General features: G+C 45.5%; 1 protein-coding gene across 12 annotated transcripts in view; it reads right to left on the reverse strand.

Moving 5' to 3' along the window:
- Positions 1-14,450, reverse strand: part of LOC137423202 (acyl-CoA dehydrogenase family member 11) — a 78,658-nt gene that overhangs the window by 23,001 nt on the left and 41,207 nt on the right. For 7 of the 12 annotated variants that reach the window (XM_068110090.2, XM_068110091.2, XM_068110094.2 and 4 more), the window contains 3 exons: positions 8,031-8,231; positions 7,797-7,891; positions 7,313-7,412 (listed from right to left, as the gene is read on the reverse strand). In XM_068110090.2, the coding sequence (XP_067966191.2) occupies positions 7,313-7,412; positions 7,797-7,891; positions 8,031-8,231 (396 nt within the window). The remainder of the gene's footprint in view (positions 1-7,312; positions 7,413-7,796; positions 7,892-8,030; positions 8,232-14,450) is intronic. The other 5 variants (XM_078774576.1, XM_068110095.2, XM_078774574.1 and 2 more) reach the window with 1 other exon arrangement.

A 14,450-nucleotide genomic window follows, 5' to 3' on the forward strand; every position in this document is an offset into this window, starting at 1 on the left:
GTTGAGATTGATGGGAGTTATTGAGTTTTATGAAGAAGTGTGCTTTCTTTGAGCGGAACCCTTGCCCCCCAACCACTCCCCCCCTTGCCCTCTGCGAATACATTAATCAGTGAGCAGTGCATTTTAGAGAACGCCAAAGAGCAGTCAGTCAGTGAGCATCTCAACAATGGATGGAGGCACTCAATATCAGACATGACATCAGGGACATCTCTTTGGACGTATCTTGAGTGGCTTTCCTTGCTCTCCTTACTCTCTCCTCTCCTTATCCAAGGCCAACGCCACACATGGCTAATTGACTTCCTCTACTTCTGTAGCCAACATGTGGCACTCAACGGAATCCTTTCATCCCCTCTCCCTGTCAAGATTGGAGTGCCCCCCCAAGGCAGCGTTCTGGGCCTAGTCATATTCCTGATCTTCATCAATGATCTCTCTGACTCTCTGGATAATCCTCTTTAGCTATTTGCTGATGACTCCACCCTCTGACGTGACATCCGTCATCCTTCAGGTAGGCAGGCTGCAGGCTCTTCCATCTCTTCAAGCTTTGGCAAAATCACAAGCTCGTCAAACACTTGGACTATGTCCTTCAATCCTGGCAAATCCCACACTCTCGCTATCTTTCTCTGAAAGGACCATCTGGCAAACCCTCCCATCTACTTTCTTACTAATCCTCCTGAGGAAGTTCAATCGCTCAAGTTCCTGGGTCTCACCTATCAGCCATGATCTTTCTTGGACAGCCCATATCCTCAAAGTTGGCCTCCAAACCCAGGAAATGAAGGGCTGGGCAAATGAATGAAACAACTGCACATCTTCCATCACACAAAGTCCTTGCTTGGCACACCTGAACGCCTATCCACCGACATGTACTAGGCCTTCCACGAGCCTCCACTGTGTCTACAAAAAAAGAAAAAAGAATGCTGAAAAGATCATTGGGAGAGACATATGAACCTACGCCCCAAAAATATCACACATGAAGAAATTCAATGAGATGTACAAATACATTACATCAACCAAATAATTAAAAACTTAATTGAGAAAATTATTCAACAAGTACGTTATTCTCTATCAAAAGCTTCACAGAGCAGAACAGTTGGAACCTGGAACTGGTATTCAGTTCTCTTAGTTATAATATAACTTTATTACAATTCCAAGATGTAAATTGTTGCTCCACTGGTATCTTCTATCATAATTCTAAGGATAAAAAGATAAGTGATAGATCTATTGAAAAGGTACTGTGGAAGAAGATTAGGTTTAAAAAACCTTCATAAAACCCTTTTTCTTCCACATACTTGAGTTAAATGCAATTTCCCATCACAAAGGTAGGTGTATCTACAGAGGCTGTCAACAACACAACTTCCGAGAAATCAAGGCCCATGCAGAGTAAAAACAGATTTGTGGGAAATCATACTTATTAGTAAAGTACGTGTGATCCAAAAACATGTCCAAAGTTTGTGTTTTCCTTTTTGAAGGCTCTAGGGCTCGTGGAGGAGCTCTGATGCAAATCACGCACACATGCAGACAGATAAAGACAAAAAAAAATCAGAATTCACTTTCACACAAACGAGATTGGGGCAAATGACGTCACTTTCCAGAGCATTTTTTTTTTTTTTTTTTTTTTTGTATACAAGATCGAGGCTCGTGAAAGAGCGAACATTAATCACACAGAAAGACAAACAGACACATAAAACAAATAACATCGGGAGCGGTAGACAAGATGGGGAGAGAGGGGGAAGGACACAAACACAACATTTGAGAGCAGGGACCGAGAGACATGGAGACATCGAGAGATCTGTGGGAGGGAGAGGACTTTGGGGGGGAGGCATGTGAAGGGGGGAGGGGGGGTGGGAGAGGTATAAACATATGGACACTGCCAGGATTTCCAGGAAAGAAGTTGGAATTTCAAACAAGGTGGATCTGGGGTGAATTAGTGGGGGTAGAAAAGATCAAGGTTATGGATGGGGGAAGATAAGAGATGGTGGTGAACAACTGTTTTAAAGACCTGGAGGGAGGAGAGGGATTGAAGGGAGTGTGGGAGTTTGTTCCACAGGCGGGAGAAAAGAGGTATGAAAGAGTGAAGGTGAGCAGAGAGCCGAGATTTCGGCAGTTTAACCATCAGAGGGTTGCTGGCAGATCTTGTGCGACCTGTAGGAATATTTGGGGGACAGAGCACAGAGAGAGCTGGGGGAGCAAGGCCGGAGAGGAGTCGGTAGAAGACAGAAAGACCACCTACCTGCCTGCGGTGAGTGAGTGAAAGGCCCTCAGAGATAGCTTCATCGCGGGAGATTCCAATGATTTTGAAAGCTTTGGATTCAACAGCGTGAAGCCGAGCCAGGTGTGAGGCAGGAGCACCAGCCCATAGGGGAGAACAGTATTCCATTGAGCTGCGGATGAAAGCCTTGTATGTGGTGAGGAGCTCAGGTGTGCCGAGGAAGGACTTCGCACGACGGAGGATGCCCAGTCGGCGACTGGCTTTGGAGGCCAGCTTGGAAATGTGGTTTTCCCAAGAAAGATCATGGCAGATAGTGAGACCCAAAAGCTTGAGCGACAGAACTTCTTGGAGAGGATTGTTGAGAAAGTAGATGGGAGGGTTGTCCAGTCGATCTTTTCGGAGAGACATAGTAAGAGAGTGAGATTTGTCAGGATTGAAAGACATGTTCCACTTGTTTCACCAGTCTGTGATTTTGTCCAGGTCTTCAGAGAGTGAGGAGGCTGCAGACTGCCTGCAGCGGCAGAGAGTGGAGTCATCAGCAAAGAGATAGAGTGGATTTTCCATAGAGTCAGAGAGATCATTGATAAAGACCAGAAAAAGCACAGGGCCCAGCACACTTCCTTGGGGAACTCCAGCCTGAACAGGAAGGGGAGATGAGAGAAATCCATTCAGGGCCACACGTTGACTACGACCAGAGAGGAAGTCCGCAAGCCATGCATGGAGATTTCCATGGATACCATAGGAGGAGAGTTTGGTGAGCAGAGCTGGGTGCCAGACCGTATCAAAGGCCCGTGATATGTCAAGGGAGACAGCTCTGATTTCCTGTTTGGCATTGAGGACCTCCATCCATTGTTGAGACAGCAGAAGCAGCATGTCCAGAGTAGAGTGACCTGGTCTGAAACCAAATTGATGATCAGAGATCAAGCCATTGGAGAAGAGGAAAGATTTCATATCTGAAGCAATGATGGATTCCATGACTTTGCTGATAATTGGGAGCAGGCTGATTGGTCTGTAGTTGCAAGGATCTGTTTTTGCACCTTTTTTGTGTAAAGCGGTAATGTTAGCTGATTTCCAGGATGCTGGCAGATGACCTTGAGCAAAAGATAGGGTGAAAAGAACAGAGAGAGGGTGAGATAGAGCGGCAGAGCAGGATTTTAGGACCCGTGGGCTGATGCCGTCTGGTCCAGTTGCAGAATCAGAGTCGAGGTTTGACAAAAACTCCTCCACCTTGTCAGGAGAGAAGGACACAGAGTCCAGGAGCAGTTGGGTTCGACTGGGAAAGGTGGGAACAGAGAGAGATGGGTTTGGGACTAAGGATTTTGAGGCCAACACAGAGTTGAGGCATTCGGCTTTGTCACGTGCGATGTCAACTGTGTGGCCATTTGAGGTAAGGGAGGGGATGGAGGGGGAACAAACACCAGAAACGGATTTGACCAGACGCCACCAGGATTTGGAGGAAGGAGACAGGTTTGAGAGTTCATTCTTGAGTGAGGAGAGATAGTGCTTCCTGGCACTCCTGAGGGTAGACACGCACTTGTTCCAAGCTTGGTGGAAGGAACTGAGATTGCCATCAGTTGGATTAGCCTTCCAAGAGGCAAAGGCAAGTTGTTTCAGGGCAACTGCCTCACCACAAGATTCAGTGTACCATGGACGGGAGGAAGGGTAAGACAATTGAAGGCGAGATGGGATAAATCTGTGCATGAGAGAGATCAGTTTGCTTTGGAAGAATTCCCAGGAAGAATTGATGTCAGAGGCAGTGGAGATGGGAGACCAATCCAGACGATTGATGGCTGCTTGAAGACCGTCCCAGTCGGCCTGAGTGAAATGCCAGACTCGTCGATGCTGAGGAGGCTCTCTGAGAATGGCCAGAGAGATGTCCACTTTGACAAGCACATGATCAGAAGAACCGATTGGAGCAGAAGAAGAGCAGCAGACATTAGCAGGGAAGTTTGTCATAACCAAGTCTAGAAGAGAAGATACTCCATTGGCTGAGATCCGGGTCGGGAAATTGACAGATTGTGTCAATCCCAGTGAGTCACAGAAGTCCTTTGCTGAGGTGCCATGACTGGTGAGAGAGGAACCCACACCCAACCAGGTGGCATGATGACAGTTGAAGTCACCACATATGAGGAAGAGAGAGTTGGGATGAGTGGATAGAAGTTGGTCGATGTTGTCAGACAGTGAAATGTAGATGGAGTCATCACTGTTTGGGGGACGGTACAGAACACATATGAACAAAAGGTGGGAGCGGAGAGGAAGCCGTAACCAGAGGTACTCCTGCGGGTGAGGAGGAAAGAGGGCAGTGCAAGGAGAGTGAGGAAGAGAGTTTTTGACAAAGATAGCCACCCCACCACCAGGCCGAGGCTCAGGTCTATCATACCGGAGGAGGGAGTAACCAGGAAGAGATATTAAGGAATCAGAGACATCTTGTAGGAGGAAAGTCTCTGTTAAGCAGATCAAGTCTGGATTGTCAGAAGCAACCTGTATGGAGAGATCAGTCAGGTTTGAGCGAAGGCCCCAGATGTTTGAGGTCCATACCGTTAATGAAGAGAGAGGGGGAGCATCGGGTATAGGACAGGGGAGGGGAGGAGTAGGGTAAGATGAAGGATGAGAGGGGGAGGTAGGGAGAGCAGTTGATAGTGTGTCAGATGTTGCAGAAGAGTTCCAAGAAAGGGAAGGATGAGGAGGATGAAAGGTTTGATGGTGAAGGGATGAGGCACAGTGAGGGGTTGTTTGAGGGGGGGCAGAGGAAAGTAGAAGGTTTGGGGGGGTGGAGGTATGAGATAGAAGGGAGACGAAGTGGGGAGGAGGCAGCTTGGAGGAGGAGGGGGGAGGAGGGAGAATTGGAGAGGAATGGTATGAGGGGAGAATTGAATGGGAGGGATTGGGGGGGAGTTTTGAAGGGGAGGAGTGAGGGGGGAGTTTAGGAGGGGAGGGGCAAGGGGGGAGTTTTGGAGGGAAGGGGCAAGGGGGAAGTTTAGAAGTGGAGGGGCAAGGGGGGAGTTTAGGAGTGTAGGGGCAAGGGGGGGGATTTGGAGGGGAGGGGCAAGGGGAGAGTTTAGGAGGGGAAGGGCAAGGGGGAAGTTTAGAAGTGGAGGGGCAAGGGGGGAGTTTAGGAGTGTAGGGGCAAGGGGGGGGATTAGGAGGGGAGGGGCAAAGGGGGAGTTTAGGAGGGGAAGGGCAAGGGGGGAGTTCAGGAGTGGAGGGGCAAGGGGGGAGTTTAAGAGTGGAGGGGCAAGGGGGTAGTTTAGGAGTGTAGGTGCAAGGGGGGGGATTTGGATGGGAGGGGCAAGAGGGGAGTTTAGAAAGTGGATGATTAATGAAAGACGAACATTGATAACAAATTGGGTTTGTTGTGATTTTCAAGTTAGCAATCCGATTCAGAATGATGGAGGAGGGATGGAATGAATGTGAATTTAGACCATGTAGTGAGGGAGACGTATAAGATATTGAATTTCTTTTTTTTGAAGTGGAATGAGTTGGAGAGGAAATTGAGAAAAGCCTTTTAAATAGGAAGAAAAACAGCGTGTTGTAATATACCACTGAATAAAACACAGAAGGGGAAAGGTTAAACATATTTAAATAATATTTAAACAGAACTGTGAACAATCTTATATGCACAAAAATACCAACGGGGGGAGAGCCGAGAGGGACCACCACGAGTCACGTGAACAGGGCAAACGGTGGATGGCAAGGAGATAATGGGGGCGGGGCGAACAGCACACCTGGACAGAAAATACAGGATGAGACAACAGTACACGTGGAGAAAATAAAATAAATGTTTTTGTTTTTTTTGTTTTTTTTGGGGGGGGGGTGGGGATGGGGATTTAGAACGTTAGACAGAGAATTATGTTCGGGGTAGAAGGGAAAAAACCAAGAGCCAAGCAAAACACGCTTAAGTTAACAAAACACCGACGGGGGAACAACTACAAGGCCACACACGAGGAGCAGAACACGATTAATTAATTACGAGTTACAGGAAATTCAAACCAAAACTAACTATAATCAAACAATATCGCATGGACGATAAAATAACGAGTTGAAATTTGACAATCTATCTGGGGAAATGGGGGAGAAACACGTGGTCGAAGAACGAACGAACGAATAAGAATGAATAAACGAATGAGCACAGAGAAGGTAATGTCTTTTTTTTTTTTTTTTTGGAGTTGAGATTTACATAAGGAAGTAGGCTTTGGGGTGGAAAGACTGCGAAAACAGAGAACGAAAGTTATTGGATCACAAACGACAGACCGCTGAGAGAAAAACAAAGCCTCAAGGTTGTACAGTGTACACTGTACAAGGCCTCAAGACGACACGAATTAACACGATTTTCAATACAGGTATGAAAGATTTGCACCGAAAATCTTTGTCGGGACAATATACGTACATACACCATAAAATAAATACAGTTTTAACGAAAATACAAAATGGGAACAATTACTTAACTTCGATTTCGATGGAGAGCGTGTGGAGCTGCGAAAAAACGAACCCTCGCCAGCAAGACCGGAAACGGAAGTCTAACTCCAAGCTAATTGACTGTGTGTGACTGTGTGTGTCGCCACCTCTTCCCACATGTACAGCAATACTGAGTACAGGCGACATCATGTTTATGATACCGCTTTTCTCTCCTTTACGAGCTCAGTACATAAAGCCCTTCATTTACCCAATTAGTTATCTGTTTGCTGGTCAGTTAACCATTACAATGATAATTGGGAAATTATTTCTCATCCTCAGTGTTCCATACAGACCATGTCCGGTAGAGGCAATTTACTCATTAATCAAAGCTTCTTAGAAAGTAAAAATGGGCTGCTTATGTCTATCAACGCCAGCAAGGACAGACAGAGGCCTAGCAAAGAGTTGTGATCATCTTGCAGATAGACCACCACCTGTTTGCTACCACAATGATAATGTTACTCATAATGCCAGTAAACACCTACATCAAGGTATCTATTCTTGCAGTCTCTATATCATTTTCACCAAATGACTCAAAAATCATGTTGTCCATTATCTGACGAGCAGTTATTTTGTTTCTTGCAAGATGCCTGATCAGTTTGACATGCCAAGCAAATAAAAAAAGGAAAAGCAAAATAGGTACTTGTCAGTTACCTCCATGCTAGACAGAGTATGAACATGGAGAGGATGCTCAATAAGGCGTCGACCGAATGCTGAACGCCTGTGAGCATAATCAGTTGCCAAACTTGTGATTCTACAGGGCAAGGTGGAAAAGGGAGGGAAAATTTATCAGGAAGTGCAGGAAGGAGTATGAAAAAAACTGAGCTTTAAAGAGAAGCAATGATATAATGAGAGGTGTGAATAATAAAGAAATAATGGAGAAAACGATCATTTAAAAAATATAATAAAAATAAGAATATAATAAAATTATATTAAAAATGTAAAAATTTGTATAAATAAAATTAAATAAATATAACAATAAAAATAATAAAATAATAATAAAATAAGAAATAAAAAATAATGGAGAAAATAAGAAAATGAAAATAGGTGTGAAGTCGAGTCTGTTCAATCAATAATGGAAAGGATTATAATATCGGAAGAGTGAAGAATTCAGCAATAAATGTGAGTCGTTTGTGACCGGCGCATAGCTGCTGCTGATGAAATGGCATTATGCAGACGTGTAATCGTCAACATCTTCGACATTGCAGAAATTCCTCTGCCTTCTTCAGACATCTGCATTCCCAAAAAACACTCGCATTGCTTTCCATGTCTTCCGAATTACAAATCTCTGGTTCATTCCAATTCCCATAACTTTAAAACAAGCTTGAGTTTGTTGAGGTGAGTGGGTGGGGTTAGACCTCCTAATGCTCACCAATATAGCAGGAGTTCCACGAAGTTCTATTTCGGCTGTTGGAAGTTGCCTCGTTCCCAGCTTGTTCTTGAGTCTTCGAAGATGAAGACTCTGCTCAACTCCCAAATCAACCCCAAAATCGGCCCCCTTATCATCTTCACTCCACATCCCCCTGTGACCAAATCCAGTCTCCACATAAAACAAAGAAATTCCCTTGGTTCCCTGGTAAAGATAGGTGGAAAGAAAATAAATAAAAAGTAAGTCTACAGTAAAATACAACAAAAGCAGATGATAAATGACAGCATCTTGCACATCATAAATTGAGGAATTTCACCACAATTATTTTACATGCAAAGACAAGAAAAAATTAATAACTAGAACTGCCACTTTAAAACTGCTGGCAGTGATGACAGGTTTACTCACACCCACTTTTGATACAACCCCACTTTTGATACAACCCCACTTTTGATACAACCCCACTTTTGATACAACCCCACTTTTGATACAACCCCACTTTTGACACAACCGCACTTTCATTGGACATGCTTTGACATAACCCCCTTGGATACAACCCCGACACACACACACACACACACACCCACACCCCTCCAAACACACACACACTAACCCCCCCCCCCCCCCACCCCCACACACACACACACACATCCCTCCCCCCCCACACACACACACATCCCTCCCCCCCCCCCACACACACACACACACACACATCCCCCCCTACACACACACACACACACACACACACACACACACACACACACATATCCAGACAAACGCACATCCCCCTCTCCCCCCCACGACACATCCCCCCACACACACCCCCCCACACACACACACACACACACATCCCCACACACACACACATTCCCCCTACCCCCCATCCACATACACACACACAAACACATGCACACATCCCCACACCCACCACACACACACACACACACACACACACACACATATCCACCCACCCCTAACACACACACACAAACACACGCACACATCCCCCCACCCCTCCCCCCACACGCACACACATATCCAGACAAACGCACATCCCCCTCTCCCCCCCACGACACATCCCCCCACACACACCCCCCCACACACACACACACACATCCCCACACACACACACATTCCCCCTACCCCCATCCACATACACACACACAAACACATGCACACATCCCCACACCCAACACACACACACACACACACACACACACACACACACACACACACACACATATCCACCCACCCCTAACACACACACACAAACACACGCACACATCCCCCCACCCCCCCCCCCCCCACCCCCAACACGCACACACACACATGCACACACACACACACACAAACACCCCCACACCCCTCCCCCCACACGCACACACCCCTCCACACACACACACACACACAACCCTCACTCCTCCACACGCACACCCCAACACCCTCCAACCTCTACACACACACATATCCACCCCCCCCCCCCCACACCCACACACACATCCAAACACACACACACACAAACACATGCACACACACACCCCTCCACACATACACACACACATATCCAACCCCCCCCCCCCCAACTCCACATGCACACCCCAAACCCCTCCCCAAACACACACACATATCCACCTCCCCACACCCACACACACACACATCGCTACACACACATCCCCCCACCCCCCCCCACACCCACACACACACACATCCCCACATCCACACACATGCACATGCACATCCACACACACACACAAACACATCCCCACATGCATACACACACAAACACACACACACATACACACATTCCCAGACCCCCCTCCCCCCCACACACACACACCCTCCCCCCCACCACAGACACACGCACACACACACACGCAAACACATACCCCCACCCCTAACACACACACACGCACACACCAACCCCACCCCCAACCCCCCCCCCCCCCCACACACACACACACATCCCTTCGCCCCCCCCCCCCCCCCCCACACACACATCCACACATGTCAATCCATGCACTGATTGCAGAAAAAGCCATTTTAAAAAGAAAATTCACCTGAAATTGCAGAGACAGAATTATTTATTTTATCTGAGAAGCCAAACGAGGTTTCTTCTTCTTTAGTTTCTCACAACTTTGTGTGAAATGCGATCTAGTTAAAAAAAGCCAGAATTTGATGAAATCTTTCATTCGTTTGTTAATATACCTCATCTATTGACAAATCTGCAATTGGAATTGTATTTGAGGTTCAAATGACCGCGGGAGATCGCGTTATCGTGATCACGTCCTGGAAGGACAAAATAGTGCGTTTCTTCTTCTTTCAACAATAAAGACATAGCGTCGAGACCGTACATCCAATCATCTTGAAATTATGCACACTTCTTCCGCTTGATGAGAGCTACATTGCATTAAAACTTCACGTCGATCAATGCAGTGGTTCAAGAGTTACAAGCTTTTTAAAATTTACCTTCCATTATTTATTGCGGCCAAACCATGTAACTTATCAAAACGTCTCAAGTAACATTGAAACATCCCCCCATGAGGAACATTTGTGTAAAGTTTCCACTTGATATCTTCACAAATTATGGAGGTGATACCATTTCTAGTTTGAGGTTAAAAACGTCATAACTCTGAAACCATGTGTCTGATGACATCGAGCTCAAAGGCTTTTTTGTTCGTCATGGGTGTGCAAATATGCATCCCAAGTTTGGGCTCGACCCGTTCAGCCGTTCCAAGAGAAAAATGATTTTTTGTGGTTTTTCACGAAAAACAAAATGGCGACCGAACCATGTGATGTATGACTTCGAAATTTTTTGTATTCTGAGTTTTTTTTAACTAAGCATCTGGGAAAAAAATCCCATTTTCGGGGGAGAAAATTTTTTGTTTGACGAATTCTAACCTCTTAACGTTAGCATTTTTAATATACACGATACACGTCTTTTGTTCCCATTGAAGAGTTCTTTAGAATGAGCCATTCCTCAAATTTTTCCATTGAGCGGTTTCGGGTATATAGAGGGGCAAAGTTGAATGTGTTTTACAAGATGGCGCCCATACCACGTAACCTAAGACGTCATAATTAGCATTAAACAATTATACGAGCCGAGGCGATCATTTGATGAAAATTTCCTGTCAATCTGACCAGCGGTTGCTGAGAACATTAATTATGAAATTTTCGGAGGTGCAAAATAGGGCGGAAGAATAATAATAATAAGAAAAACTCGAGCAGTAATAATAGGTTTCCTCTCCATTTCATGGAGAGTAAACCTAATTAGGCATTTCTTTCCCCGATATAATCGAATAAAAATTCAACTCAGGAGATGATCTCTCACTGCTTCGCTGGCAAAACTGCTCCTTACTAATGTAACTAGAAAATATTGCACAATGAAAATAGTGTAAAGAATTCAATGTTTGTCTCATGTTAAAAAAAAAAGTTATGTCCAGTATTGTCTCATGTCTGTCTGTGTGTGCGTAATTTGTGCGACAACACTTCCATAAGCCTTCGGCCCTTTTTATAAATATAAACTAGATATGTCATGCAATTCATTTTTCTCCACGTGTAGACCCGAATTAAAGCTGAAACTTTCATATTCGAGATAAGATCGAGATTAAAATATACAATTTTTTTAAAATATAAAACAAAGACGTTTAAATCATCACAAATAAATAAAAACTGTGTTGACATTCATTTGGGAATTAAATTTGAAAGCAGTGGCTTTTCAAAATTAAAGAAAATTCAACACGCATGCTTTTACTAATCATAAAGTACTGGACTGTGCTGAATATGTACAATAGTCAGGGCCCTTAGGGATCTTTTGGGGCCGTTTGGTTCAAATTCTTCCTAAAGCACCAAATTTGGCCAAGATGTTGCCCATGCCATACTCTTTCGATTTTTGACGGGCGCCAAGACGGGCGCCCCCCCCCCCCCCCCGGGGGGCCCATATTGGCGAAATACTAAATGGCCGCCACCCGGATTAGAGGAAAATCAGTTAAATAACCAAAGTAAAGGGTTGGAATCATGTATGATACCACTTTTCAGGGATTTTCGAGGTCGAGGAATCCAATTATGATGTTATTTTGATGATTCGAGGTCAAGGTCAACCCTCAAGGTCATCTTAAAGGTCATTTTTGAGTCAAACATGTCGGTTTTTGAGTTTTTTGTCAAGATTTACGCAAGGTTCACCATTTTATGTTTCTGGGTTGGGTAATCGAACTCTGACCTTATTTTTGACAATTAGAGGAAATATTTACATGTCTATTTCCTAATTTTCAGGCATATGCAGTTCATTAATCTAATTACAAAGGTACGGATTTTGATGTTTTATGAACTGTATGCCATATCCTTGTGTTTAATTTTTGTGCGATCATGATCCGTCATGTATACATGTCAAATATGACGTCATAGGTCATGTGACCTGGCGGCCATATTGGATTTTATGAAAACCTTAAAAATGGATCCCTGCCTTCATTTTTCGATCGATTCATTTTGAACTTTGACCACTTATAGTACGCCATGTGATTGGATGCATATCCTAATTATGACGTCATAGGTCAGGTGACATGGCGGGATGGACCGGTATGGTCCCCGGATCATACCGCCCTTGGCGCCCGTCAAAAATCGAAAGAGTATGGCATGGGCAACATCTGCGCCAAATTTGATGCTTTTGGAAAAATTTGAACCAAAATATCCCTAAGGGCCCGGACTACAAGGTTTTACGAAAGGAAAAGAGGATATCCTCCACAGTTGGGTCCTTTATATTGTTGCGGTTTTGAGAAAAACACTAAAGAGTAATGGCACCACCATACAGTTCCCTTAGAATAGTTATTTCATAGCAGACCATTATCTTAGGCCCTTTCCCTTATTTTGGGTTATTATGTCATGCGTTGGGAAAAGGAAAGATAGGTCCTCCACTTATAAGGGATAAGCTACCAGGCATTGCACCGGGCTCCAAGGCACAACATGGTGTCCAGGTTCAGAAACCCACAGATTGGGGCAGAGTTACGGGCTCCACCAATCGGGAGCCAGGAGATCTCCAATATTCCTCCCCCCCCCCCCTCCCCCGCCCCCCTTTGGAGGGTAAACAAAGGGATTTTAAAGAGATTGATTCTCTCTCTTGTTTCGAGGCTGGCATTGCAGGCGGTCACGATTCATTTGTTATCTTGGCCCGACCTCTTGGTCACAGGCGGTCGCAGTTGTGCTGGCTCTTAGTTATTGGACTTTGTGGACCTAACACGTGCCTACATCGACTCTCTCTCTCACCCCACTGAGTACATGGACATTAGTGCTCTTGGCTGGTCTCCCTCTCGCAGGCCTCGACACCTGCATTGCTACACTCTGGGCCTGTCTCGTTGTCGGCTTTGGGCCTCTCTGACTCTGCTGGATTCGCTGGGCACGTGTGCTCCTCTCTTGGCCTGGGTCACTCTGCCATGCTGACGATCGACCTCACTCCGCCAGGCTGTTTTGGGATCGTCGTTACCTGCTTGTGCTTCTCAGTAGCGACAACGGGACGATTGGCGCCGCGAGGAGGAATTTGGGAACGTCGTAGCCTTTGTGCTAGCAGGTCCTTAGTTGTTCGTTCCCCTCCCCTCCCCCATGAGAGTGTGCTGGGCCCATGTGATGTTTATCCATAGTAATCGTAATAAGGCATAGAAGAAGCTAAGTTTCTGCTTCTCGTCCCTTTTTGTTTGGCATTGAAATAATCACATTGTAAATATCTGTAATAAATCAAATTGTTAAAACGTTTTCGTTTCTCTCTGTCCGTGAATGTCTCTTCTCCATTGATCGGCCATTGCTCGTGTACAGTTTAACATCGACTGTAACGGCTTTAGCATCCCTCTGATGGTGACCAACGGTTTTTGCTCGGCCGTGTAAATTTCCATCAAGGAACAAAGGAAACCGCCGGAGGGTACGTACGGTACGTTCCCCGATTGGGACCGTCATGTGGTACAGGTAAGCTATCGCGTGAAGGACCAATCGGCATTCGTAGTTGCTGATTCGCAACCTGCTAGGTACGAAGTTATTCGTGCGTGGCAGCCGCAGGTCTGGTAAGTTTGGGAGGGAACAGAGGTTAACCCCTCGTAGTAAACCCGAACCCCAGGCCATAACACATTCGGTGTCTTGGAGTGGCATTCAAATCCTCCGAGCACCGTAACAAATTTGTTTCCGGGAGTGAGATTCCCCTCCGGATACCGCAACAATATCATCTAAACTCTAAACTAAAGGATCAAGCAGCATGGCAAACATCGCTGCTTGGTAAAGGTGCTGGCTGTTACATCGGAGAGGAGCACCACTCTTTTTAATAATTTTTTTTATGTAGAAGGAACAGTTCAAACAGATATTGTTCCTTGTAGAGGACTGAAATGCTCAACAGAACGTGCATCTTAGGTTGAGAAATTCTCACGCGTGAATTGCCATTACATGGTGAGTTTT

The sequence above is a fragment of the Myxine glutinosa genome, chromosome 3, assembly GCF_964187855.1.
Source record: "Myxine glutinosa chromosome 3, kmMyxGlut1.1, whole genome shotgun sequence".
NCBI classification, from domain to species: domain Eukaryota; kingdom Metazoa; phylum Chordata; class Myxini; order Myxiniformes; family Myxinidae; genus Myxine; species Myxine glutinosa.